This window comes from Equus caballus, chromosome 1 (assembly GCF_041296265.1).
Source record: "Equus caballus isolate H_3958 breed thoroughbred chromosome 1, TB-T2T, whole genome shotgun sequence".
NCBI lineage: Eukaryota > Metazoa > Chordata > Mammalia > Perissodactyla > Equidae > Equus > Equus caballus.
Genome location: NC_091684.1, coordinates 126327039 through 126354150, shown reverse-complemented (window position 1 = coordinate 126354150; position 27112 = coordinate 126327039). Strand labels below are relative to the sequence as shown.

The 27112-nt window shown below is 53.7% G+C and overlaps 2 protein-coding genes across 8 annotated transcripts; both read right to left on the bottom strand.

Annotated features, from left to right (window-relative positions):
• Positions 1-2492: 2492 nt before the first annotated feature.
• LOC138917124 (protein FAM170A-like) lies at positions 2493-10763 on the bottom strand. Of its 4 annotated transcripts, none has more exons than XM_070231872.1 (4): positions 10525-10756; positions 7626-8754; positions 6935-7208; positions 2493-4234 (listed from the first exon to the last, which is right to left on the bottom strand). In XM_070231872.1, the coding sequence occupies exons 1-2, from the start codon at positions 10571-10573 to the stop codon at positions 7898-7900; spliced, it is 906 nt and encodes a 301-aa protein (XP_070087973.1). In that variant the 5' UTR covers positions 10574-10756; the 3' UTR covers positions 2493-4234; positions 6935-7208; positions 7626-7897. The 4 variants fall into 4 exon arrangements, with proteins under 4 accessions (XP_070087973.1, XP_070087980.1, XP_070087965.1 ...); XM_070231879.1 differs by adding an exon at positions 5405-5482 and having other exon boundaries at positions 6935-8754; positions 10525-10742; XM_070231862.1 differs by lacking the exon at positions 2493-4234 and adding an exon at positions 5147-5482 and having other exon boundaries at positions 10525-10760.
• Positions 10764-14899: 4136 nt separating this feature from the next.
• Positions 14900-23193, bottom strand: LOC138917120 (protein FAM170A-like). Of its 4 annotated transcripts, none has more exons than XM_070231842.1 (4): positions 22932-23193; positions 19342-21161; positions 17812-17889; positions 14900-16641 (listed from the first exon to the last, which is right to left on the bottom strand). In XM_070231842.1, the coding sequence occupies exons 1-2, from the start codon at positions 22978-22980 to the stop codon at positions 20305-20307; spliced, it is 906 nt and encodes a 301-aa protein (XP_070087943.1). In that variant the 5' UTR covers positions 22981-23193; the 3' UTR covers positions 14900-16641; positions 17812-17889; positions 19342-20304. The 4 variants fall into 4 exon arrangements, with proteins under 4 accessions (XP_070087943.1, XP_070087956.1, XP_070087953.1 ...); XM_070231855.1 differs by lacking the exon at positions 17812-17889 and having other exon boundaries at positions 19342-19615; positions 20033-21161; positions 22932-23163; XM_070231846.1 differs by lacking the exon at positions 14900-16641 and having other exon boundaries at positions 17554-17889; positions 19342-19615; positions 20033-21161; positions 22932-23167.
• Positions 23194-27112: the final 3919 nt, after the last annotated feature.

Genomic DNA, 27112 nt, shown 5'->3' with positions numbered 1-27112 from the left:
GAGGCTTGTTTTGTGCGATTCCAGAAGGCAGGACAGGGACGAGTCGGCGGGAACACAAGAGAAAAGAAAGATGTGTGCTTGTTCAGAAATGAATTAATAAAGGAAACCAACTAAAATTGGAGTCAGGAAGGCCTGGGAGTTACGGGAGCTGTTCTAAGTGAAAGTTAATTCAAGGAGAGTGAGAGTTCAGGGTGCGGACGACTCCTCATTGTAACGTTTTCCATTGGCTGGGCTTGTTGTCCCCAAAGAGGAAATTCTTTCTTCCTCCTGCTGGCATAGTAAAGTAGTAGCCAACTTCTCGTTGGAGATGCAAGGTGCTGGTCTCTCCCTAATTGGGGTAATTGACGGTGGGTGGTAGGACTGGAGAGCTCCCTGTAAGGCCTTCCTGACTCCAGTTTTAGTTGGTTTCCTTTATTGATTAATTTCCACACATTCAACCAGCTTTTACTTCTTCAATAGCTTAGTCTTTTTCGTAAGTTCCTTGCTGTTCCTATTGAAGTGTTTTCTTAATATTTTATAATTTTGACTCTATTTGGCACAGTGAACTAACGGGGGCAAGATAATGGTCTATGCCTCCCACCCCCGTTTCCATTTTCGGGATGCTTTATTTCTAGCTTGGAGAGAAGCCATTGATTTTGGTATATTTGTCTTATATGTAGCCACCTCGTCAAAATTTTTGTTGTCGTTTTCGAGGCATGCGATTGCATAATTATTAGAATTTTTAAAAATCTTGATATTTATACCTGCTTATTAAATTGTCTGGCTTATTCATTCAAGACTATGTTGAGATAGAAGTAATAACAGGTAACTTCATCCAGTTCCGAATTGTATTAAAATGTATTGAATATTTTGCAATTGACCCCACACCAGCCAAGTTTGGAGATAATTTGTTACGCACCAGTAGATAACTAATAGATCAACTTTGCTGACTACTATGGTGTGTGGCCTCATAGGACAAGTTGGGGAATGCCTTCTCTCTTTCTATTCTTTGTATAATATTAAAATGATATGGTACCTGCACGTTTGGTGGAACCTGCCAGAGAATTGGCCTGTTATTTTCTGCGTGGAAGATTTTAAGCTGCTGTTCCTTTTTTCAGAGTGATTAACGGACCATTCTGGTAATGATTAGAAAGCTTGCCCCTGCTTGCTCTAGACTGCTAAATCCCTTCTTAAATATGGTGGATGTTCACTGTTTTCAGGCCATCCAGATCAATTAATCAATCCCAGATTGGCAGTCACCTCTGCTTACTTATTCCCTTATCTCACATTATTTGCTTCAAAGAAATGCACAGTAGCATATGCAGGTAGTTTTGTGTCCACAGCCTCGTTGAGTGCAGAATGTAGAGAAGGTCTATTATTCCAGGGTTCTTTCTATTTTTTTAAATTATTTTTCCCTTATGCCCCTTAGGCTCCCGTCCCCCCGCCCCCACTCTCCCCCCCAGCCCCCATCTACTAGCTTCAACTTCTGCTATTCCCATCAGGTCTCTAAACTTGCTGGATTTCTTCAGTGCACGGTGTGGAACGGGTGACCTGTTGCATCTGCGCATCAGAAGAGAACGCACTACTGGAATGAACAGGCGGGGAGGGCGGCAGTTGGACCGGTTGGGGCGCAGGCGCCACGCGGGAAGGGAGCCCGAGGGCGGCGCGGCGTCCCGGGCCTACCCTGCCGCAAGCCCTGCGGCAGGCTGGACGAGATCCTGGCCTCGCGCTCCGCTGGAGACCGCCCGGCTCCTCCCCACCGCTCGGCCACGCCCAGGATCGCCCAGCCGCCTGGCCCGCGAGCCCGGCCGCTCCTGCGGGGACCAACAGGATGCAGGCAAAGCCGGCAGCCTTGGAGGCCTAGGCCTAGGCCCAGGACCAGGCCTCCAGGAGCTCTGGGCTGCAGCGACTTGGGCAGTGCTTGTGCTGAGAGCGACGAGGCGGACAGTGGAGTGTCCTCAGCTATCGTGTGTGCGGAGGATGACCCAGGAAGGGTGGAGAACAGGCGCACAACTGCCTGGATCCACCCATGCAAGAGCCCTGGGCTTGTACATCCAGAAGAGAAGGCAGAGCCGACGAGGCCACGCTCGCTGTGCACATGCTCTCTCCGGGCTGGAGGTAGTGCCTGCACTGCCTGCACTGCCTGCACTGCCCTTGAAGGGTCCTCCTGGGCACTCACACCCAGTTGGGAGGGCCCGCGACCACACCCTGCTCATCTTGAGACTCCCAGAGCTTCTGCTCACACAGGACGAGGGGTTCGGAGGGCTGGGCCTGGCCACCTCCCTTGCCGCAGTTGTTGCTGTGCGTTGGCCCATGTGGACATCCTGGAAAATTCCGAGACTCTTTTTCGGCCTGCCTCACCTTCTGCCAGCAGGAACTCTGAGGAGAGCTGGGTCATGAAGGCGTGTAGCAACATACCACATTCCCCAGTACCTGTCCACTGCTGTTCTTGCCAGCACATGAGCCAGGTTTAGGATTTATGGGTCCTTTCCAATGATGCGCTTTCCAAGATCTTGTTTCAGCTCTATTTCTTTCTTCTTTCCCTTCGCACCCCCATTTTATCCCCTGGGGAGAATCCATCAGCTCTCCTCTGTCCCCACCCCGACACGACTCTGAGGCCCAGAATGCCCAGTCTGTAGGAACCCCATGGTGCTGGTCCTGAGGATCTGCGTTTTCTACAAGATCTTCAGATAAGTGTGATGCTGATAAAGCGGGAGACTTTGCATTTACAAGTCCACTTGTGAGAGCCAGCCCCGCCGGTTTCCCACGAGCTCCACTGCCCTGCGTGGTCTACATGGGAGACTTAGCAAGAAGATGGAGCTAAACGGCAAGAATTTCTGCAGCAAAGCCTGCCTGGTCTGGCCTAACACGTTTCAGTTTCCCAAGTTTCATCACTAGCTGTGACCAGACTCTGCTCTGCCCAGGCAAAAGAAGACCTATCCAATGAACTCAACATAGACTCTCCATGGCTGACCTCTGGGTAAGCAATAAACTAAGCAGAGGCAACTTACCAACAAATGCCTGCTTGGAGCGTTACTCGCTTAAACAAGTGGGGGTGGGGGGCGCCGAACCAAACCCCCAAGGACACAAAGGGAGCCTCCTCCTCTGGGCAACCTCCTTGGTCCCAGCTTTCTCATCTCCTACCGCTCAAGAGCCTGCAAACTAAGATCTTTGGAAGAAAGATCCCCAGGAATACTTGCGGGTCACCTAGTGAAGATTTCCCCCACTGCTGGGTGAGGCATAGGTCAGAGAGGTCCTCTTGGGCTGCCTGGGCCTCTGCGCCGGACACTCAACACACAGAGTTGCAGACCCCCTAAAGATTTCCCGCCATGGGCATGACCCTGGTGACTTGGAGCCCCTGAGCCCTGAGAACTCCCAACAGTCAAAGACCACCCCCACCCCGCTTCCTCCTCATCAGGGTCTCGGGATTATTCTGGGCATTGTGTTCTTTTTGGCAGCTTTTCCGTTAAAGGACCCCTAAGGGCACTGTTGGTTTGCGCTTGGCACTCTGAGAATCCGCCACCTCGGAGGTGGGCAAGCAGCGGTGTCAACTATCACCTTAAGACTGGCAGAGGCCACAGGACACTGGGAAGGAGAGAGGTGAAAGGTTAGGAAAGCCTGGTTGTGCAGGCGACCAGGGACAGACTGGCGCTAACTTGAAAAGCTGGCCCGAGGTGAAGCGCATGCCACTTGTGAGTCCTGGGCCCGTTTCCGCTTTCAAAGGAGAACGTCTTTTGCCCCGTGCTTTTCCCACTGGGTTGGACGTGCCTTTTGACTTAAGAGACGAAGGAGCCTCCAAAACCTCTTGGGGTGCCTGATGGGTCAAGGAGGACTTGCCTCAGCCCAGTCTGTTCTTCCTGCAGGTAGAGGACCAATCACCTTAGTGTCCCAGGTCGTCAGCTGGTCTTAGGACTCGGATAATCGGTCTTTGAAGGCATCCCAGCCGAGGAGTACTTCCTGGGTTCACCTTCTCACAGCTGGTTGCTTGACTCCCAGTTTTACGACTCGAGTGAGAAATGGGACCACGAGAGGCGTGAGAAGTACGGAGACATGAGCCCTGACCTCTTGGCATTGGCTCCTGCTTCTTGAGGAGGGAAAAGGTAAAGAAGGCCGCATCTCCTGTGTCCTGTGACATGTGTGCCGTGCATTCTCGCGAAGACGCTCTCAGGTAAGGAGTTGGTGGGAAATGCTTTGCTTTCTCTTAAACTCTGTCCTTGAGGCCTTTGCTGATGGAGGGCATCGAACCGACATTCCACTGGAGGAGGGAGGGAGGGAGGGAGGGAGGGGCAGAGGAAGGGGCAAATTAGTATGTAGGAAATGAGCCCGTTTTGGTAAAACAAGAACAAAGATCTGAGTATACTGGAAAACCTATATACACGTGCATAAAGGAGTAGAAGCGTATGTTTGTATGTGTATGATTGCTTAAGCAAGGATGATGAAGGAGTCTACTTATTAGACTGTTAGAATTATCTGGACACACTTCTGCAACTGTGACAATGAGTGAGAACACGCAGAAGGGACAGTGTTTAAAGAAATAGCATAATGAAATGTATTTCCATTCTATAGTTATGTATCAGTGTATATAAGGTATGCTATAATTCAAAGCCATGAAGAGTAAACATGAGTCAAAATAAGAAGAACCAAAAAGACAGGGTTAGCTGTATCTGCTGACTGACAGGAATCCATCATAGATTGTCCAGTGAAACATGGCGCAGAACAATGTGGGCCAAGTGTGACGTCATTTTTAAAAAAGCGAAGAAACAGACAGACCTCCCCGTGTACCTGGGACTGTATATGTGTGTCTGTCTTAGTCCATTTGGGCTGCTATAACAAAATACCACAGCTGAGGCTGGCTGATAAACAATAGGAGTTGATTTCTCACAGTCCTGGAGGTTGGAAGTCCAAGATCAGGGTACCAGCATGGACAGGCGAGGGCCCTATCGGGCTCACACTCTTGCATCCTCACATGGTGGAAGGGGCTGGGGAACTCTGCGGGGTCTCTTCTATAAGAGCACTAGTCCCAGTCATGGGGGCACCACCCTCAGGACCCAGTCACCTCCCAAACGCCCCATCTCCTAACTCCATCACATTGGGGCTTAGGATCCCGACAGTGAATGCTGAGGGGACAGAAACATTAAGAATCTGGCAGTCTCTGAGCAGAGAGAGATGTAGGGAAGGATACACGTGTCTCTTTTAACACTGGACAACTTGGGAGAGGAGTGCAATTTACATAGGAGAGGATGATTCTGATTATACTTTCGATTTACAATACTTTGCAGTTAGACAGATCATAATCAGAATATAAGACCTCTCTAAGTTAGAACATCACAGATATGCAGTTTTAAATTTTGCATTGTGAAAAGATAGGCATGAGCCCATCTTTAACGTCAGACACAAAGAGTCCGACCACTGAATGAAGACACACCCTCAGCTGTACAGGGGTCAGACCCAGCAGAGCTCTTGCTTGCCATTTGGAGACCATGCCTTCTTCTGGACTCTACACCTAGAAATGACCAAAGTATTCTGTGAGGATTAAAGCATCCACCCTCAAACGTGTGCTGAGTATACATGTATACTGGCGAGGAAGAAGGCTGGACACCATGTGCAATTCATTAAGTGACACGCAGACACTGCGAGATTCTTGTTCTCTGCTATGTGCTCCCGCCTTACTCCTCTAACCGTTCTAATGGAAAACTCACCCAGGTGCATTCGAGGCCATTTTCCAAGACTACCCTTAGACGTAGTTAACGGGGATTTCGCAACTTATAGGAAGGAAAAGATTTTGGACAAAAGATCTCTTGGACAGTGGAAAGTCCCAGCCAGCCTCTGCCTCCCACTGGGATTGCCAGACCATTTCCACTCTCGCATCTCTGAGAATCACAGAGATGCGGGGTGGGTGAGCCGAGGAGTCGAAAGAGAGATTTCTTGGACTCTCAAGGTCTGGCAGTAGTGCTCTTTGATTGAGAGAATAGTATGGAAGAGCACGGGGACAGGACCCAATGGGCAGTCAGAGCTGCTGCTGCCGGCATGGGGACAGGACCCAATGGGCAGTCAGAGCTGCTGCTGCCGGCATGGGGACAGGACCCATGGGCAGTCAGAGCTGCTGCGTGGGGACTGGACCCACGGGCAGGAGGAGCTGCCGCTGCCGCTGCCGCTGCCAACATGGGTTGAGAGTAGGGCTAAACTGAAGGCATAGGTATGTGAGTTTATCTCTTTCCAAGACAAAGGAAAGAATGTGTAAAAGAAGTTGTTAAAATGGCATCAGTGCAGGTGGGGTCTGGTTATTGGCTGGCCCTATAACTTTAGGTCAGAATCAGACCGGATTAAGTCGGGATGTCCTATGCCTCCCGGAGGCTATTGGTGGTGGGGGTGGGGGGAGGAGTCAGCTAGGTGAGGTTACCAGACGAGCACCATAGACAAGACTTAAGTCCTTGCCGTCCCCATTAAGAGTCTCTAGAGATAAGGTCACCCCTCCTTCCTCCTGGGGCAGAGAGGGAGACACCCCCAACACGTGGAGACTTCCTTCACAGATGCAAATGTCTCTCATCAAAGGGCAAGCAAATCCCACTCCTCAGAGGCTCCTTCCCGTCTGCAGTTTTTAAAAGTAACCAGCCTAAAATAATCCTCATCAACAGGATTTCCTTCTTCATCATTAGCACCTGCCTCAAAGCCCTGGCTTCCCTCCACTTCAGACCCTGTCACCCTCAGGAGCCATGTCTGTCCCTCTGAGAAGTACAAACAGGGCAGCCCGTGGATGGATGTGCCAGGCCTGGGAACCCTACCCACGCACCCTGTGCCCTGAGGGTCCCCGTGTCACTCTGCGTCTCAGCTCCCAGGGACATGGACACACCCTGACACCCCCAGCGCTTCCCGGGCCCTTGGACTTGATGCCCTGACCCTAGTTTCTCTGCCCACCATGGAGTCTGGGCATGAACCTGACCCTTCCCATCCTCACCTCGGATCACCCCTGCCTTCATTATAATTCCAGGGTTCACAGGAAATGTCCTCTCTTTTGCTGCTTTATCCTCAGCCAGGTGTTTTCTTGCAGTTCTCTGATCTCAGGATAGGTCCGGTTATACCACAGAACAAAGAAAGAACAGGCAAGTGTCACGGATGTGTCACGACCGGGGGGTAAAGCATGTTTGTTGTAAAGGGGCCAAAAAGTTTCCAAGCTGCTTCCCTTGCACCCTAGGAGACCCTCTGCAGGACTCATCCAGTAACTGGATCTCCTGTTGTGCAGAAAAGGATGGCACCAATGGAGTCTTTCTGCACCAGCTGCCACCTCCACTCCCCCCAAGAGGGAACGGCACATCCCTCCAACCCCGCTTCTCCCAGTGAGGCCAGAGGACTTGGATGGCGAGCTCAGCTTCCTTTAAGAGCCCGCCTCTCCTCTTGCAGGCCCTCCTTCCTGTCTCTCCCTGCACGTGGCTGGGAGCGGAGGCAGGCGGAGGGGCGGGTTGAGGGGCTTTATCCCATTGCTGTCCTACAGACTGTTTCCCCGCGTCCCCGAGTCCTTCTGCTTCCTCCTCCTGCGGACGACTCAGCTACACCCCTTCTCAACCACACTTCCTTTAGAGCTCCCTTGGCTGAGGCGCTCTCCCAGCCCTCCAGAGCCCCCTGAAGTCCCGTTTTCTTTCCCGCCTTACACGGTCGCCATGTTCAGGGTCCCGAATTCCACAGCATCTGGATGGGGCTCTCCTCTCTTCTCCTGGCTGGGCGAGCCTCTGGCCTGACCTGGCGTGCAGAGTCGGCTGTCCCGAGGCCGCTTCATCCACCCCTTCTGGGTGGTGCTCTCCACGCCCTTGGTTGGCGATGCGGACCACGCAGCCTGGAGCGAAGGGTCTCCCGGGGTGGCTAAGCGGTCTGACCCGCGGTCTTCCCCGACAGGCCCCATCCCACCCACAGCCCTGCTCTGCAGTCACAGGGCCTGAGCGCGGCCCTTCAGGCGCGTGCCCCGCGGTCCTTGGGGCCGCGCCCCGCGGCCCTGCCTCTGCCAGGCCTCCTGCCTCTGCAGCCACGCCAGCTCGCTCCGCAGCCGCCTCAGCTCCTGGCTCTGTGCTTGCAGTCTCGCCTGCAGGCGCAGGCAGGCTTCCTCCTTGGCTCGCACCTCCCTGCTCTTGGCCGCCAGCAGGCGCCTCTGGGCCAGCAGGTGGCAGCGTCGGGGCCGGCGCGGCGCAGACGCGGGCCGCCGGCGCTCCAGCAGCTCCTCATAGAAGACGCGGCAGCTGAAGCCCTCCTTGACGCCGCGCTCGGCGTGCGCCACCACGGCGGCCGGGCACGGGAACACGCGGCAGCAGGCCACGCAGCGGAAGCCGTGCTCGCCGGTCACCAGCCACTCCGGGGTGACCGCGCGGGGCGGCGCCTCCTGCTCCTGGACGGCCGGCGCAGGGGTGTGCGCCTCGGCTTCCTGGACACAGGGCTCCGTGTCGCTGAGCAGGGACTCCGTGTCAGCCGGGCTCGGGGGAGAGCCGATGGTGCTCTCCTGGGAGAGCTCGGCCTCGAAGACGCGGGGCCTCTCGTCCACGGGTGCAAACCCGCTTTCGGTTTGCCACGCGACGGCCACCCCCTTCACGGTGCGCACTTGGGTGTAATAGGCGCACCGCACCCATTGCTTCTCTTTGGGCGACCCGTAGCTGGAGGAGTGGGAGGTCCGCTCCGCTGAAGCAGAGGAGACACACGTCTCTGGGAGTCGGAGGGTCTTCCTGGGCCTGGAGCTCCGGCTTCTGTTTTCCGATGGTGTAGGCTGTGTGGCCCTGTCCTCTTGGGTTGAGGCCTCTGAGAACAGAGTGGGAGTTCCATGAGCTCTGGGGCCTGGGGCCTGGGGCCTGGTCTCTGAGCCCAGGCTGTTGTGTCGGGGGTCCCTGGGGGCCTCTCCGTCGCTACCCTCCTCCACCTCTGGGAAACCTCGTCACATCTTCGTCTTGCCCCGGCGGGCCCGGGTCCCGAGCCTTCCAGTGCTGGTTGCACTGCTGGGGGTGACACAAGTCCCCTCGAGCACATTGGTACCAATGACAGTGGTACCCTGTGTCAAAGGTCTGTCGTGGGAGACAATACAATACCCTTTGCGATCTTCTGCTTGTAATTGTAGGACCTTCAGGCTAATTTTTCTTTTTTTTTTTTTCCTAACATTTGTTGAATGCCAACTATGCTACCCCTCTGGGAGATGTTTTCTATGAAGTTGATTTGCTAGGATAGTTAGTTAGAGGGTTAGCGTGCCAACGGGAGAAATGCTCATCTCTTTTCAACCCGGTATTAGGGGGGCACTGATAGAAGGAATTCCACTGACAGACATACTAATTTGCAGACTTTGTTAAGGCTCTTGCAAGTTTCCTTCTTTCTCAAACCTTCCTTAACCGAGCAACACTAGACCTTTAAAAAGGCTTGCTCGGAGCTGACTCCTGAGCACTTCCTCGTGAGATGAGCTCCTTCAGTGTGAAGGCAGAAAACAGATGTCCGTGTCTGAGCGCCCTGATCCCCCAACCTCCGTGGTGAGTACGTGAAAACCTCACCGAGGGCATCTGCGGGCTTGCCGCGTCAGCCTCAGGGTCTGTGCATGCTTCTGAGGACGGGGCTGGTTTGGAGAGTTCAGGATGCAGAAAGGAAGTGATGGAAGCAAGCTTTGGGGGTGTGTGGGGGAGGGAGCGAAGGGTTCAGGTAGGACCGAGATGGAGAAGACCTCAGGGGGCAGTGGACAGAATCTGCAGACAGAAGACCAGGAGGGAAGAGGAAACCAGCTGGGCCTGTGGCGAGCAGCACATGGGAGTTGTCAGGAAGTTGGGGAGGAGGCAAGGGGAAAAGGAACTGACTGGGGAAAGGGTCCCGAACTAGGATCTGTAGGATTTCTGGCAGAAACACAGGTTAAGGAGAGATTTAGAATGCGATTCTGAAGTGAAGCTTTGCTGTGCCACATCGTAGAGCCCTAGGGAGAGGTGGACGGGAGACAGAGGAGGAGAAGGCAAGGCCTTGGACTGAGGGTAGTGCTGTCTGCCCAGGCCCCCTTCTGCCCCAGCCCTGGCTCAGAATGAGGGAGACCTCTGGGGTCGTCGTGGGGTACCGGGCCAACCACCCAGCAGCCTTCCATAACTTCTGGATTACTGTTTTTGCTGCCTCGCCTGATGTATTAATTCCCTCTCAGTAGAAAATGCGAGGACAGTGAAGGGGACAAGTCCCCTCGCCCCTTCTCCCCAGTCCCACGCCGTCTGCCCCAGGGGCTCCCTTGCTTCCTGCCTTCGCGTGGCCATCAAGCCCTTCCTAGGGCTCAGGCCTGAACAGTTAAGTTTCTAGTCTGAGCCAATTGAGGAAAGACCCTCAGACTCACAGTAGGGGGTCCTTCGGTTCACTCACTCACTCCTTCACTTAGTCATTCATGTTACGCATGTGTTCGTTGTCTACTAAATGACACAGTACGTTCACAGTGAAAGCCTCAGTGAGCCTCAGGCCTCTGGCCAAATCCTTCATCTTCGCTCTCCTGGCCATCTGTCCGGGGAAATCAGACCCCTGGCTTCCCAGCTCCCATCCATCAGACTGTTTTCCTCCTCTCCTTACCTGGGGTCTCAGAGATAGGCCTCTTCCTCCCGGATTGCCGCCGATTCATCCTGTCGGGGCAGAGGTGAACTCCCAGGATGGTCTCCGGAGGGATCTCTCTCCCTCTTCCCAATCTCAGCCTCTCTTGGGTCGTAGACTCTGAGTGAGTCCTCAATGTCTGTGAGTCGGCAGCTACAGGCGCTGCCCCACAGGGAGATCCCGGATCCACAACCTCTCTGTGAGCAGTTGGGATCTGAGTGAGCTCCGAGTCTTCCAGTAAATCCTGTGTGATGTCACCGCTGACATAGCTCAGTTCCGAGGGCCCAGTTTGAACGTCAACATGGCAACAAGAAATCACGGCAACAGTTGAAGTAGGGGTGAGGAGGGCAGCTGAGGGAAGGTGATATAATAATTACGTAATAAAGTGATTTGGAACTTTTCCCTGCCCTCAAGGGGCCTCCCATCCATCTGGAGAGAGGGTGAGAGGGCAGAAAAGGAGAACAGACTGGGATGGGTGATATCTTTCCCCGAGGCCTCTCCTGTGCCTCTGTTTGGAAGTCACCTCTCCAGCCCTGGTCACTCAGTGTCCCCTCTGAACCCCTCTCAGACCTCCTTTGCCTCTGAGCCTTCTCAAAGGCTGTTCCCCCTGACTAGGAGACCGTCCCTCCCCTCCCTCCTGGGTCCGCCCCTCCCACGGGGAGGCACAGTGGTGTGGTGCATGGAGCACCACTGGGTTTGATCCCTGCTCCGCCACCTGCTGGATCTTGGGCCAGTCAGTGGACCTCTCTCTGCTTCACTTTCCTTTTTTATTTTTTTTTAAAGATTTTGTTTTTCCTTTTTCTCCCCAAAGTCCCCCGGTACATAGTTGTATATTTTTAGTTGTGGGTCCTCCTAGTTGCGGCACGTGGGACGCCGCCTCAGCCTGGCCTGACGAGCGGTGCCGTGTCGGCGCCCAGGATCCCAACCGGCAAAGCCCTGGGCCGCCGAGGCGGAGTGGGTGAACTTAACCGCTTGGCCACGGGGCCAGCCCCTCTGCCTCGCTTTCTGATCTGTAAAATGGAAAGGACTCTCTCCACCTGATAGCATCATTTGGAGGCTGAAGAGGTCAATCCGTGGAAAGCATTTAAAACAGTGACTGTTACAGGAGAAGACTATGCTAATGGTCACGGTTACCGTTGTACTGCAGGTCACAGCTTGCTGAGGGTGCGCAGATTAGCTGATGTCCTCGCCCTGAGCATGCAGAGCTCCCGAAAGCCCCCGTCCTTACGCTCCTCCAGGTCCACGGGAGAGGCTCATTTGAAAATCTGTCTCCTTGAATTGGACCGTAAGCAACGTGGAGGCAAACACCGGCTTGCTCTCAGGTCTGTAATCCCAGAAAGTAGGAGAGCGCCTGACACGTAGTAGGCACTCGACACGCATTTGTTGAATGAATGAATGAATGAATGAATGAATGAGTGGTGACTCCCACAAGGACTCCTCCATCCTAGGCATCCCCTGCAGAGCTGGACTGTTTGTCCTGGCAGCTGGAGGCACCATCGCTCCCAAGTGAGCATTTTGCCCCCGTTCTTGACCTTCCCAGTCCCAAGCCCTGGAAAGTGTTAGCGGGAAGCTCCTTAGCCCTCTGCGTGTTTCCCCTTGGGACCAGTGAGAAAGAGATAGGATTGTGGCCTCCGGAAAAGCGTGGACTCAGGACCTCCACCTGTCTGGGAGATTTAGGAGGGCTCTTGGGGAAAGCCCGCCGTCCTCTCTTGGCTTGGATTTTGCTTCTGTTCTGGAGGCATTTAGAAGAGGAACCAGTAAATCGTGGAACCCTTTGAGGAAGGATTTGAGACAATGGATGTGGTGAGCAGAGTGTGTGGCCTGACTACTCAGAGGGACTTGAAAACCCTCTGATGGCGAGAGAGGAGGCTTGTTTTGTGCGATTCCAGAAGGCAGGACAGGGACGAGTCGGCGGGAACACAAGAGAAAAGAAAGATGTGTGCTTGTTCAGAAATGAATTAATAAAGGAAACCAACTAAAATTGGAGTCAGGAAGGCCTGGGAGTTACGGGAGCTGTTCTAAGTGAAAGTTAATTCAAGGAGAGTGAGAGTTCAGGGTGCGGACGACTCCTCATTGTAACGTTTTCCATTGGCTGGGCTTGTTGTCCCCAAAGAGGAAATTCTTTCTTCCTCCTGCTGGCATAGTAAAGTAGTAGCCAACTTCTCGTTGGAGATGCAAGGTGCTGGTCTCTCCCTAATTGGGGTAATTGACGGTGGGTGGTAGGACTGGAGAGCTCCCTGTAAGGCCTTCCTGACTCCAGTTTTAGTTGGTTTCCTTTATTGATTAATTTCCACACATTCAACCAGCTTTTACTTCTTCAATAGCTTAGTCTTTTTCGTAAGTTCCTTGCTGTTCCTATTGAAGTGTTTTCTTAATATTTTATAATTTTGACTCTATTTGGCACAGTGAACTAACGGGGGCAAGATAATGGTCTATGCCTCCCACCCCCGTTTCCATTTTCGGGATGCTTTATTTCTAGCTTGGAGAGAAGCCATTGATTTTGGTATATTTGTCTTATATGTAGCCACCTCGTCAAAATTTTTGTTGTCGTTTTCGAGGCATGCGATTGCATAATTATTAGAATTTTTAAAAATCTTGATATTTATACCTGCTTATTAAATTGTCTGGCTTATTCATTCAAGACTATGTTGAGATAGAAGTAATAACAGGTAACTTCATCCAGTTCCGAATTGTATTAAAATGTATTGAATATTTTGCAATTGACCCCACACCAGCCAAGTTTGGAGATAATTTGTTACGCACCAGTAGATAACTAATAGATCAACTTTGCTGACTACTATGGTGTGTGGCCTCATAGGACAAGTTGGGGAATGCCTTCTCTCTTTCTATTCTTTGTATAATATTAAAATGATATGGTACCTGCACGTTTGGTGGAACCTGCCAGAGAATTGGCCTGTTATTTTCTGCGTGGAAGATTTTAAGCTGCTGTTCCTTTTTTCAGAGTGATTAACGGACCATTCTGGTAATGATTAGAAAGCTTGCCCCTGCTTGCTCTAGACTGCTAAATCCCTTCTTAAATATGGTGGATGTTCACTGTTTTCAGGCCATCCAGATCAATTAATCAATCCCAGATTGGCAGTCACCTCTGCTTACTTATTCCCTTATCTCACATTATTTGCTTCAAAGAAATGCACAGTAGCATATGCAGGTAGTTTTGTGTCCACAGCCTCGTTGAGTGCAGAATGTAGAGAAGGTCTATTATTCCAGGGTTCTTTCTATTTTTTTAAATTATTTTTCCCTTATGCCCCTTAGGCTCCCGTCCCCCCGCCCCCACTCTCCCCCCCAGCCCCCATCTACTAGCTTCAACTTCTGCTATTCCCATCAGGTCTCTAAACTTGCTGGATTTCTTCAGTGCACGGTGTGGAACGGGTGACCTGTTGCATCTGCGCATCAGAAGAGAACGCACTACTGGAATGAACAGGCGGGGAGGGCGGCAGTTGGACCGGTTGGGGCGCAGGCGCCACGCGGGAAGGGAGCCCGAGGGCGGCGCGGCGTCCCGGGCCTACCCTGCCGCAAGCCCTGCGGCAGGCTGGACGAGATCCTGGCCTCGCGCTCCGCTGGAGACCGCCCGGCTCCTCCCCACCGCTCGGCCACGCCCAGGATCGCCCAGCCGCCTGGCCCGCGAGCCCGGCCGCTCCTGCGGGGACCAACAGGATGCAGGCAAAGCCGGCAGCCTTGGAGGCCTAGGCCTAGGCCCAGGACCAGGCCTCCAGGAGCTCTGGGCTGCAGCGACTTGGGCAGTGCTTGTGCTGAGAGCGACGAGGCGGACAGTGGAGTGTCCTCAGCTATCGTGTGTGCGGAGGATGACCCAGGAAGGGTGGAGAACAGGCGCACAACTGCCTGGATCCACCCATGCAAGAGCCCTGGGCTTGTACATCCAGAAGAGAAGGCAGAGCCGACGAGGCCACGCTCGCTGTGCACATGCTCTCTCCGGGCTGGAGGTAGTGCCTGCACTGCCTGCACTGCCTGCACTGCCCTTGAAGGGTCCTCCTGGGCACTCACACCCAGTTGGGAGGGCCCGCGACCACACCCTGCTCATCTTGAGACTCCCAGAGCTTCTGCTCACACAGGACGAGGGGTTCGGAGGGCTGGGCCTGGCCACCTCCCTTGCCGCAGTTGTTGCTGTGCGTTGGCCCATGTGGACATCCTGGAAAATTCCGAGACTCTTTTTCGGCCTGCCTCACCTTCTGCCAGCAGGAACTCTGAGGAGAGCTGGGTCATGAAGGCGTGTAGCAACATACCACATTCCCCAGTACCTGTCCACTGCTGTTCTTGCCAGCACATGAGCCAGGTTTAGGATTTATGGGTCCTTTCCAATGATGCGCTTTCCAAGATCTTGTTTCAGCTCTATTTCTTTCTTCTTTCCCTTCGCACCCCCATTTTATCCCCTGGGGAGAATCCATCAGCTCTCCTCTGTCCCCACCCCGACACGACTCTGAGGCCCAGAATGCCCAGTCTGTAGGAACCCCATGGTGCTGGTCCTGAGGATCTGCGTTTTCTACAAGATCTTCAGATAAGTGTGATGCTGATAAAGCGGGAGACTTTGCATTTACAAGTCCACTTGTGAGAGCCAGCCCCGCCGGTTTCCCACGAGCTCCACTGCCCTGCGTGGTCTACATGGGAGACTTAGCAAGAAGATGGAGCTAAACGGCAAGAATTTCTGCAGCAAAGCCTGCCTGGTCTGGCCTAACACGTTTCAGTTTCCCAAGTTTCATCACTAGCTGTGACCAGACTCTGCTCTGCCCAGGCAAAAGAAGACCTATCCAATGAACTCAACATAGACTCTCCATGGCTGACCTCTGGGTAAGCAATAAACTAAGCAGAGGCAACTTACCAACAAATGCCTGCTTGGAGCGTTACTCGCTTAAACAAGTGGGGGTGGGGGGCGCCGAACCAAACCCCCAAGGACACAAAGGGAGCCTCCTCCTCTGGGCAACCTCCTTGGTCCCAGCTTTCTCATCTCCTACCGCTCAAGAGCCTGCAAACTAAGATCTTTGGAAGAAAGATCCCCAGGAATACTTGCGGGTCACCTAGTGAAGATTTCCCCCACTGCTGGGTGAGGCATAGGTCAGAGAGGTCCTCTTGGGCTGCCTGGGCCTCTGCGCCGGACACTCAACACACAGAGTTGCAGACCCCCTAAAGATTTCCCGCCATGGGCATGACCCTGGTGACTTGGAGCCCCTGAGCCCTGAGAACTCCCAACAGTCAAAGACCACCCCCACCCCGCTTCCTCCTCATCAGGGTCTCGGGATTATTCTGGGCATTGTGTTCTTTTTGGCAGCTTTTCCGTTAAAGGACCCCTAAGGGCACTGTTGGTTTGCGCTTGGCACTCTGAGAATCCGCCACCTCGGAGGTGGGCAAGCAGCGGTGTCAACTATCACCTTAAGACTGGCAGAGGCCACAGGACACTGGGAAGGAGAGAGGTGAAAGGTTAGGAAAGCCTGGTTGTGCAGGCGACCAGGGACAGACTGGCGCTAACTTGAAAAGCTGGCCCGAGGTGAAGCGCATGCCACTTGTGAGTCCTGGGCCCGTTTCCGCTTTCAAAGGAGAACGTCTTTTGCCCCGTGCTTTTCCCACTGGGTTGGACGTGCCTTTTGACTTAAGAGACGAAGGAGCCTCCAAAACCTCTTGGGGTGCCTGATGGGTCAAGGAGGACTTGCCTCAGCCCAGTCTGTTCTTCCTGCAGGTAGAGGACCAATCACCTTAGTGTCCCAGGTCGTCAGCTGGTCTTAGGACTCGGATAATCGGTCTTTGAAGGCATCCCAGCCGAGGAGTACTTCCTGGGTTCACCTTCTCACAGCTGGTTGCTTGACTCCCAGTTTTACGACTCGAGTGAGAAATGGGACCACGAGAGGCGTGAGAAGTACGGAGACATGAGCCCTGACCTCTTGGCATTGGCTCCTGCTTCTTGAGGAGGGAAAAGGTAAAGAAGGCCGCATCTCCTGTGTCCTGTGACATGTGTGCCGTGCATTCTCGCGAAGACGCTCTCAGGTAAGGAGTTGGTGGGAAATGCTTTGCTTTCTCTTAAACTCTGTCCTTGAGGCCTTTGCTGATGGAGGGCATCGAACCGACATTCCACTGGAGGAGGGAGGGAGGGAGGGAGGGAGGGGCAGAGGAAGGGGCAAATTAGTATGTAGGAAATGAGCCCGTTTTGGTAAAACAAGAACAAAGATCTGAGTATACTGGAAAACCTATATACACGTGCATAAAGGAGTAGAAGCGTATGTTTGTATGTGTATGATTGCTTAAGCAAGGATGATGAAGGAGTCTACTTATTAGACTGTTAGAATTATCTGGACACACTTCTGCAACTGTGACAATGAGTGAGAACACGCAGAAGGGACAGTGTTTAAAGAAATAGCATAATGAAATGTATTTCCATTCTATAGTTATGTATCAGTGTATATAAGGTATGCTATAATTCAAAGCCATGAAGAGTAAACATGAGTCAAAATAAGAAGAACCAAAAAGACAGGGTTAGCTGTATCTGCTGACTGACAGGAATCCATCATAGATTGTCCAGTGAAACATGGCGCAGAACAATGTGGGCCAAGTGTGACGTCATTTTTAAAAAAGCGAAGAAACAGACAGACCTCCCCGTGTACCTGGGACTGTATATGTGTGTCTGTCTTAGTCCATTTGGGCTGCTATAACAAAATACCACAGCTGAGGCTGGCTGATAAACAATAGGAGTTGATTTCTCACAGTCCTGGAGGTTGGAAGTCCAAGATCAGGGTACCAGCATGGACAGGCGAGGGCCCTATCGGGCTCACACTCTTGCATCCTCACATGGTGGAAGGGGCTGGGGAACTCTGCGGGGTCTCTTCTATAAGAGCACTAGTCCCAGTCATGGGGGCACCACCCTCAGGACCCAGTCACCTCCCAAACGCCCCATCTCCTAACTCCATCACATTGGGGCTTAGGATCCCGACAGTGAATGCTGAGGGGACAGAAACATTAAGAATCTGGCAGTCTCTGAGCAGAGAGAGATGTAGGGAAGGATACACGTGTCTCTTTTAACACTGGACAACTTGGGAGAGGAGTGCAATTTACATAGGAGAGGATGATTCTGATTATACTTTCGATTTACAATACTTTGCAGTTAGACAGATCATAATCAGAATATAAGACCTCTCTAAGTTAGAACATCACAGATATGCAGTTTTAAATTTTGCATTGTGAAAAGATAGGCATGAGCCCATCTTTAACGTCAGACACAAAGAGTCCGACCACTGAATGAAGACACACCCTCAGCTGTACAGGGGTCAGACCCAGCAGAGCTCTTGCTTGCCATTTGGAGACCATGCCTTCTTCTGGACTCTACACCTAGAAATGACCAAAGTATTCTGTGAGGATTAAAGCATCCACCCTCAAACGTGTGCTGAGTATACATGTATACTGGCGAGGAAGAAGGCTGGACACCATGTGCAATTCATTAAGTGACACGCAGACACTGCGAGATTCTTGTTCTCTGCTATGTGCTCCCGCCTTACTCCTCTAACCGTTCTAATGGAAAACTCACCCAGGTGCATTCGAGGCCATTTTCCAAGACTACCCTTAGACGTAGTTAACGGGGATTTCGCAACTTATAGGAAGGAAAAGATTTTGGACAAAAGATCTCTTGGACAGTGGAAAGTCCCAGCCAGCCTCTGCCTCCCACTGGGATTGCCAGACCATTTCCACTCTCGCATCTCTGAGAATCACAGAGATGCGGGGTGGGTGAGCCGAGGAGTCGAAAGAGAGATTTCTTGGACTCTCAAGGTCTGGCAGTAGTGCTCTTTGATTGAGAGAATAGTATGGAAGAGCACGGGGACAGGACCCAATGGGCAGTCAGAGCTGCTGCTGCCGGCATGGGGACAGGACCCAATGGGCAGTCAGAGCTGCTGCTGCCGGCATGGGGACAGGACCCATGGGCAGTCAGAGCTGCTGCGTGGGGACTGGACCCACGGGCAGGAGGAGCTGCCGCTGCCGCTGCCGCTGCCAACATGGGTTGAGAGTAGGGCTAAACTGAAGGCATAGGTATGTGAGTTTATCTCTTTCCAAGACAAAGGAAAGAATGTGTAAAAGAAGTTGTTAAAATGGCATCAGTGCAGGTGGGGTCTGGTTATTGGCTGGCCCTATAACTTTAGGTCAGAATCAGACCGGATTAAGTCGGGATGTCCTATGCCTCCCGGAGGCTATTGGTGGTGGGGGTGGGGGGAGGAGTCAGCTAGGTGAGGTTACCAGACGAGCACCATAGACAAGACTTAAGTCCTTGCCGTCCCCATTAAGAGTCTCTAGAGATAAGGTCACCCCTCCTTCCTCCTGGGGCAGAGAGGGAGACACCCCCAACACGTGGAGACTTCCTTCACAGATGCAAATGTCTCTCATCAAAGGGCAAGCAAATCCCACTCCTCAGAGGCTCCTTCCCGTCTGCAGTTTTTAAAAGTAACCAGCCTAAAATAATCCTCATCAACAGGATTTCCTTCTTCATCATTAGCACCTGCCTCAAAGCCCTGGCTTCCCTCCACTTCAGACCCTGTCACCCTCAGGAGCCATGTCTGTCCCTCTGAGAAGTACAAACAGGGCAGCCCGTGGATGGATGTGCCAGGCCTGGGAACCCTACCCACGCACCCTGTGCCCTGAGGGTCCCCGTGTCACTCTGCGTCTCAGCTCCCAGGGACATGGACACACCCTGACACCCCCAGCGCTTCCCGGGCCCTTGGACTTGATGCCCTGACCCTAGTTTCTCTGCCCACCATGGAGTCTGGGCATGAACCTGACCCTTCCCATCCTCACCTCGGATCACCCCTGCCTTCATTATAATTCCAGGGTTCACAGGAAATGTCCTCTCTTTTGCTGCTTTATCCTCAGCCAGGTGTTTTCTTGCAGTTCTCTGATCTCAGGATAGGTCCGGTTATACCACAGAACAAAGAAAGAACAGGCAAGTGTCACGGATGTGTCACGACCGGGGGGTAAAGCATGTTTGTTGTAAAGGGGCCAAAAAGTTTCCAAGCTGCTTCCCTTGCACCCTAGGAGACCCTCTGCAGGACTCATCCAGTAACTGGATCTCCTGTTGTGCAGAAAAGGATGGCACCAATGGAGTCTTTCTGCACCAGCTGCCACCTCCACTCCCCCCAAGAGGGAACGGCACATCCCTCCAACCCCGCTTCTCCCAGTGAGGCCAGAGGACTTGGATGGCGAGCTCAGCTTCCTTTAAGAGCCCGCCTCTCCTCTTGCAGGCCCTCCTTCCTGTCTCTCCCTGCACGTGGCTGGGAGCGGAGGCAGGCGGAGGGGCGGGTTGAGGGGCTTTATCCCATTGCTGTCCTACAGACTGTTTCCCCGCGTCCCCGAGTCCTTCTGCTTCCTCCTCCTGCGGACGACTCAGCTACACCCCTTCTCAACCACACTTCCTTTAGAGCTCCCTTGGCTGAGGCGCTCTCCCAGCCCTCCAGAGCCCCCTGAAGTCCCGTTTTCTTTCCCGCCTTACACGGTCGCCATGTTCAGGGTCCCGAATTCCACAGCATCTGGATGGGGCTCTCCTCTCTTCTCCTGGCTGGGCGAGCCTCTGGCCTGACCTGGCGTGCAGAGTCGGCTGTCCCGAGGCCGCTTCATCCACCCCTTCTGGGTGGTGCTCTCCACGCCCTTGGTTGGCGATGCGGACCACGCAGCCTGGAGCGAAGGGTCTCCCGGGGTGGCTAAGCGGTCTGACCCGCGGTCTTCCCCGACAGGCCCCATCCCACCCACAGCCCTGCTCTGCAGTCACAGGGCCTGAGCGCGGCCCTTCAGGCGCGTGCCCCGCGGTCCTTGGGGCCGCGCCCCGCGGCCCTGCCTCTGCCAGGCCTCCTGCCTCTGCAGCCACGCCAGCTCGCTCCGCAGCCGCCTCAGCTCCTGGCTCTGTGCTTGCAGTCTCGCCTGCAGGCGCAGGCAGGCTTCCTCCTTGGCTCGCACCTCCCTGCTCTTGGCCGCCAGCAGGCGCCTCTGGGCCAGCAGGTGGCAGCGTCGGGGCCGGCGCGGCGCAGACGCGGGCCGCCGGCGCTCCAGCAGCTCCTCATAGAAGACGCGGCAGCTGAAGCCCTCCTTGACGCCGCGCTCGGCGTGCGCCACCACGGCGGCCGGGCACGGGAACACGCGGCAGCAGGCCACGCAGCGGAAGCCGTGCTCGCCGGTCACCAGCCACTCCGGGGTGACCGCGCGGGGCGGCGCCTCCTGCTCCTGGACGGCCGGCGCAGGGGTGTGCGCCTCGGCTTCCTGGACACAGGGCTCCGTGTCGCTGAGCAGGGACTCCGTGTCAGCCGGGCTCGGGGGAGAGCCGATGGTGCTCTCCTGGGAGAGCTCGGCCTCGAAGACGCGGGGCCTCTCGTCCACGGGTGCAAACCCGCTTTCGGTTTGCCACGCGACGGCCACCCCCTTCACGGTGCGCACTTGGGTGTAATAGGCGCACCGCACCCATTGCTTCTCTTTGGGCGACCCGTAGCTGGAGGAGTGGGAGGTCCGCTCCGCTGAAGCAGAGGAGACACACGTCTCTGGGAGTCGGAGGGTCTTCCTGGGCCTGGAGCTCCGGCTTCTGTTTTCCGATGGTGTAGGCTGTGTGGCCCTGTCCTCTTGGGTTGAGGCCTCTGAGAACAGAGTGGGAGTTCCATGAGCTCTGGGGCCTGGGGCCTGGGGCCTGGTCTCTGAGCCCAGGCTGTTGTGTCGGGGGTCCCTGGGGGCCTCTCCGTCGCTACCCTCCTCCACCTCTGGGAAACCTCGTCACATCTTCGTCTTGCCCCGGCGGGCCCGGGTCCCGAGCCTTCCAGTGCTGGTTGCACTGCTGGGGGTGACACAAGTCCCCTCGAGCACATTGGTACCAATGACAGTGGTACCCTGTGTCAAAGGTCTGTCGTGGGAGACAATACAATACCCTTTGCGATCTTCTGCTTGTAATTGTAGGACCTTCAGGCTAATTTTTCTTTTTTTTTTTTTCCTAACATTTGTTGAATGCCAACTATGCTACCCCTCTGGGAGATGTTTTCTATGAAGTTGATTTGCTAGGATAGTTAGTTAGAGGGTTAGCGTGCCAACGGGAGAAATGCTCATCTCTTTTCAACCCGGTATTAGGGGGGCACTGATAGAAGGAATTCCACTGACAGACATACTAATTTGCAGACTTTGTTAAGGCTCTTGCAAGTTTCCTTCTTTCTCAAACCTTCCTTAACCGAGCAACACTAGACCTTTAAAAAGGCTTGCTCGGAGCTGACTCCTGAGCACTTCCTCGTGAGATGAGCTCCTTCAGTGTGAAGGCAGAAAACAGATGTCCGTGTCTGAGCGCCCTGATCCCCCAACCTCCGTGGTGAGTACGTGAAAACCTCACCGAGGGCATCTGCGGGCTTGCCGCGTCAGCCTCAGGGTCTGTGCATGCTTCTGAGGACGGGGCTGGTTTGGAGAGTTCAGGATGCAGAAAGGAAGTGATGGAAGCAAGCTTTGGGGGTGTGTGGGGGAGGGAGCGAAGGGTTCAGGTAGGACCGAGATGGAGAAGACCTCAGGGGGCAGTGGACAGAATCTGCAGACAGAAGACCAGGAGGGAAGAGGAAACCAGCTGGGCCTGTGGCGAGCAGCACATGGGAGTTGTCAGGAAGTTGGGGAGGAGGCAAGGGGAAAAGGAACTGACTGGGGAAAGGGTCCCGAACTAGGATCTGTAGGATTTCTGGCAGAAACACAGGTTAAGGAGAGATTTAGAATGCGATTCTGAAGTGAAGCTTTGCTGTGCCACATCGTAGAGCCCTAGGGAGAGGTGGACGGGAGACAGAGGAGGAGAAGGCAAGGCCTTGGACTGAGGGTAGTGCTGTCTGCCCAGGCCCCCTTCTGCCCCAGCCCTGGCTCAGAATGAGGGAGACCTCTGGGGTCGTCGTGGGGTACCGGGCCAACCACCCAGCAGCCTTCCATAACTTCTGGATTACTGTTTTTGCTGCCTCGCCTGATGTATTAATTCCCTCTCAGTAGAAAATGCGAGGACAGTGAAGGGGACAAGTCCCCTCGCCCCTTCTCCCCAGTCCCACGCCGTCTGCCCCAGGGGCTCCCTTGCTTCCTGCCTTCGCGTGGCCATCAAGCCCTTCCTAGGGCTCAGGCCTGAACAGTTAAGTTTCTAGTCTGAGCCAATTGAGGAAAGACCCTCAGACTCACAGTAGGGGGTCCTTCGGTTCACTCACTCACTCCTTCACTTAGTCATTCATGTTACGCATGTGTTCGTTGTCTACTAAATGACACAGTACGTTCACAGTGAAAGCCTCAGTGAGCCTCAGGCCTCTGGCCAAATCCTTCATCTTCGCTCTCCTGGCCATCTGTCCGGGGAAATCAGACCCCTGGCTTCCCAGCTCCCATCCATCAGACTGTTTTCCTCCTCTCCTTACCTGGGGTCTCAGAGATAGGCCTCTTCCTCCCGGATTGCCGCCGATTCATCCTGTCGGGGCAGAGGTGAACTCCCAGGATGGTCTCCGGAGGGATCTCTCTCCCTCTTCCCAATCTCAGCCTCTCTTGGGTCGTAGACTCTGAGTGAGTCCTCAATGTCTGTGAGTCGGCAGCTACAGGCGCTGCCCCACAGGGAGATCCCGGATCCACAACCTCTCTGTGAGCAGTTGGGATCTGAGTGAGCTCCGAGTCTTCCAGTAAATCCTGTGTGATGTCACCGCTGACATAGCTCAGTTCCGAGGGCCCAGTTTGAACGTCAACATGGCAACAAGAAATCACGGCAACAGTTGAAGTAGGGGTGAGGAGGGCAGCTGAGGGAAGGTGATATAATAATTACGTAATAAAGTGATTTGGAACTTTTCCCTGCCCTCAAGGGGCCTCCCATCCATCTGGAGAGAGGGTGAGAGGGCAGAAAAGGAGAACAGACTGGGATGGGTGATATCTTTCCCCGAGGCCTCTCCTGTGCCTCTGTTTGGAAGTCACCTCTCCAGCCCTGGTCACTCAGTGTCCCCTCTGAACCCCTCTCAGACCTCCTTTGCCTCTGAGCCTTCTCAAAGGCTGTTCCCCCTGACTAGGAGACCGTCCCTCCCCTCCCTCCTGGGTCCGCCCCTCCCACGGGGAGGCACAGTGGTGTGGTGCATGGAGCACCACTGGGTTTGATCCCTGCTCCGCCACCTGCTGGATCTTGGGCCAGTCAGTGGACCTCTCTCTGCTTCACTTTCCTTTTTTATTTTTTTTTAAAGATTTTGTTTTTCCTTTTTCTCCCCAAAGTCCCCCGGTACATAGTTGTATATTTTTAGTTGTGGGTCCTCCTAGTTGCGGCACGTGGGACGCCGCCTCAGCCTGGCCTGACGAGCGGTGCCGTGTCGGCGCCCAGGATCCCAACCGGCAAAGCCCTGGGCCGCCGAGGCGGAGTGGGTGAACTTAACCGCTTGGCCACGGGGCCAGCCCCTCTGCCTCGCTTTCTGATCTGTAAAATGGAAAGGACTCTCTCCACCTGATAGCATCATTTGGAGGCTGAAGAGGTCAATCCGTGGAAAGCATTTAAAACAGTGACTGTTACAGGAGAAGACTATGCTAATGGTCACGGTTACCGTTGTACTGCAGGTCACAGCTTGCTGAGGGTGCGCAGATTAGCTGATGTCCTCGCCCTGAGCATGCAGAGCTCCCGAAAGCCCCCGTCCTTACGCTCCTCCAGGTCCACGGGAGAGGCTCATTTGAAAATCTGTCTCCTTGAATTGGACCGTAAGCAACGTGGAGGCAAACACCGGCTTGCTCTCAGGTCTGTAATCCCAGAAAGTAGGAGAGCGCCTGACACGTAGTAGGCACTCGACACGCATTTGTTGAATGAATGAATGAATGAATGAATGAATGAGTGGTGACTCCCACAAGGACTCCTCCATCCTAGGCATCCCCTGCAGAGCTGGACTGTTTGTCCTGGCAGCTGGAGGCACCATCGCTCCCAAGTGAGCATTTTGCCCCCGTTCTTGACCTTCCCAGTCCCAAGCCCTGGAAAGTGTTAGCGGGAAGCTCCTTAGCCCTCTGCGTGTTTCCCCTTGGGACCAGTGAGAAAGAGATAGGATTGTGGCCTCCGGAAAAGCGTGGACTCAGGACCTCCACCTGTCTGGGAGATTTAGGAGGGCTCTTGGGGAAAGCCCGCCGTCCTCTCTTGGCTTGGATTTTGCTTCTGTTCTGGAGGCATTTAGAAGAGGAACCAGTAAATCGTGGAACCCTTTGAGGAAGGATTTGAGACAATGGATGTGGTGAGCAGAGTGTGTGGCCTGACTACTCAGAGGGACTTGAAAACCCTCTGATGGCGAGAGAGGAGGCTTGTTTTGTGCGATTCCAGAAGGCAGGACAGGGACGAGTCGGCGGGAACACAAGAGAAAAGAAAGATGTGTGCTTGTTCAGAAATGAATTAATAAAGGAAACCAACTAAAATTGGAGTCAGGAAGGCCTGGGAGTTACGGGAGCTGTTCTAAGTGAAAGTTAATTCAAGGAGAGTGAGAGTTCAGGGTGCGGACGACTCCTCATTGTAACGTTTTCCATTGGCTGGGCTTGTTGTCCCCAAAGAGGAAATTCTTTCTTCCTCCTGCTGGCATAGTAAAGTAGTAGCCAACTTCTCGTTGGAGATGCAAGGTGCTGGTCTCTCCCTAATTGGGGTAATTGACGGTGGGTGGTAGGACTGGAGAGCTCCCTGTAAGGCCTTCCTGACTCCAGTTTTAGTTGGTTTCCTTTATTGATTAATTTCCACACATTCAACCAGCTTTTACTTCTTCAATAGCTTAGTCTTTTTCGTAAGTTCCTTGCTGTTCCTATTGAAGTGTTTTCTTAATATTTTATAATTTTGACTCTATTTGGCACAGTGAACTAACGGGGGCAAGATAATGGTCTATGCCTCCCACCCCCGTTTCCATTTTCGGGATGCTTTATTTCTAGCTTGGAGAGAAGCCATTGATTTTGGTATATTTGTCTTATATGTAGCCACCTCGTCAAAATTTTTGTTGTCGTTTTCGAGGCATGCGATTGCATAATTATTAGAATTTTTAAAAATCTTGATATTTATACCTGCTTATTAAATTGTCTGGCTTATTCATTCAAGACTATGTTGAGATAGAAGTAATAACAGGTAACTTCATCTAGTTCCGAATTGTGTTAAAATGTATTGAATATTTTGCAATTGACCCCACACCAGCCAAGTTTGGAGATAATTTGTTACGCACCAGTAGATAACTAATAGATCAACTTTGCTGACTACTATGGTATGTGGCCTCATAGGACAAGTTGGGGAATGCCTTCTCTCTTTCTATTCTTTGTATAATATTAAAATGATATGGTGCCTGCACGTTTGGTGGAACCTGCCAGAGAATTGGCCTGTTATTTTCTGTGTAGAAGATTTTAAGCTGCTGTTCCTTTTTTCAGAGTGATTAACGGACCATTCTGGTAATGATTAGAAAGCTTGCCCCTGCTTGCTCTAGACTGCTAAATCCCTTCTTAAATATGGTGGATGTTCACTGTTTTCAGGCCATCCAGATCAATTAATCAATCCCAGATTGGCAATCACCTCTGCTTACTTATTCCCTTATCTCACATTATTTGCTTCAAAGAAATGCACGGTAGCATATGCAGGTAGTTTTGTGTCCACAGCCTCGTTGAGTGCAGAATGTAGAGAAGGTCTATTATTCCAGGGTTCTTTCTATTTTTTTAAATTATTTTTCCCTTATGCCCCTTAGGCTCCCGTCCCCCCGCCCGCACTCTCCCCCCCACCCCCCTCCCCCACCCCCCATCTACTAGCTTCAACTTCTGCTATTCCCATCAGGTCTCTAAACTTGCTGGATTTCTTCAGTGCACGGTGTGGAACGGGTGACCTGTTGCATCTGCGCATCAGAAGAGAACGCACTACTGGAATGAACAGGCGGGGAGGGCGGCAGTTGGACCGGTTGGGGCGCAGGCGCCACGCGGGAAGGGAGCCCGAGGGCGGCGCGGCGTCCCGGGCCTACCCTGCCGCAAGCCCTGCGGCAGGCTGGACGAGATCCTGGCCTCGCGCTCCGCTGGAGACCGCCCGGCTCCTCCCCACCGCTCGGCCACGCCCAGGATCGCCCAGCCGCCTGGCCCGCGAGCCCGGCCGCTCCTGCGGGGACCAACAGGATGCAGGCAAAGCCGGCAGCCTTGGAGGCCTAGGCCTAGGCCCAGGACCAGGCCTCCAGGAGCTCTGGGCTGCAGCGACTTGGGCAGTGCTTGTGCTGAGAGCGACGAGGCGGACAGTGGAGTGTCCTCAGCTATCGTGTGTGCGGAGGATGACCCAGGAAGGGTGGAGAACAGGCGCACAACTGCCTGGATCCACCCATGCAAGAGCCCTGGGCTTGTACATCCAGAAGAGAAGGCAGAGCCGACGAGGCCACGCTCGCTGTGCACATGCTCTCTCCGGGCTGGAGGTAGTGCCTGCACTGCCTGCACTGCCTGCACTGCCCTTGAAGGGTCCTCCTGGGCACTCACACCCAGTTGGGAGGGCCCGCGACCACACCCTGCTCATCTTGAGACTCCCAGAGCTTCTGCTCACACAGGACGAGGGGTTCGGAGGGCTGGGCCTGGCCACCTCCCTTGCCGCAGTTGTTGCTGTGCG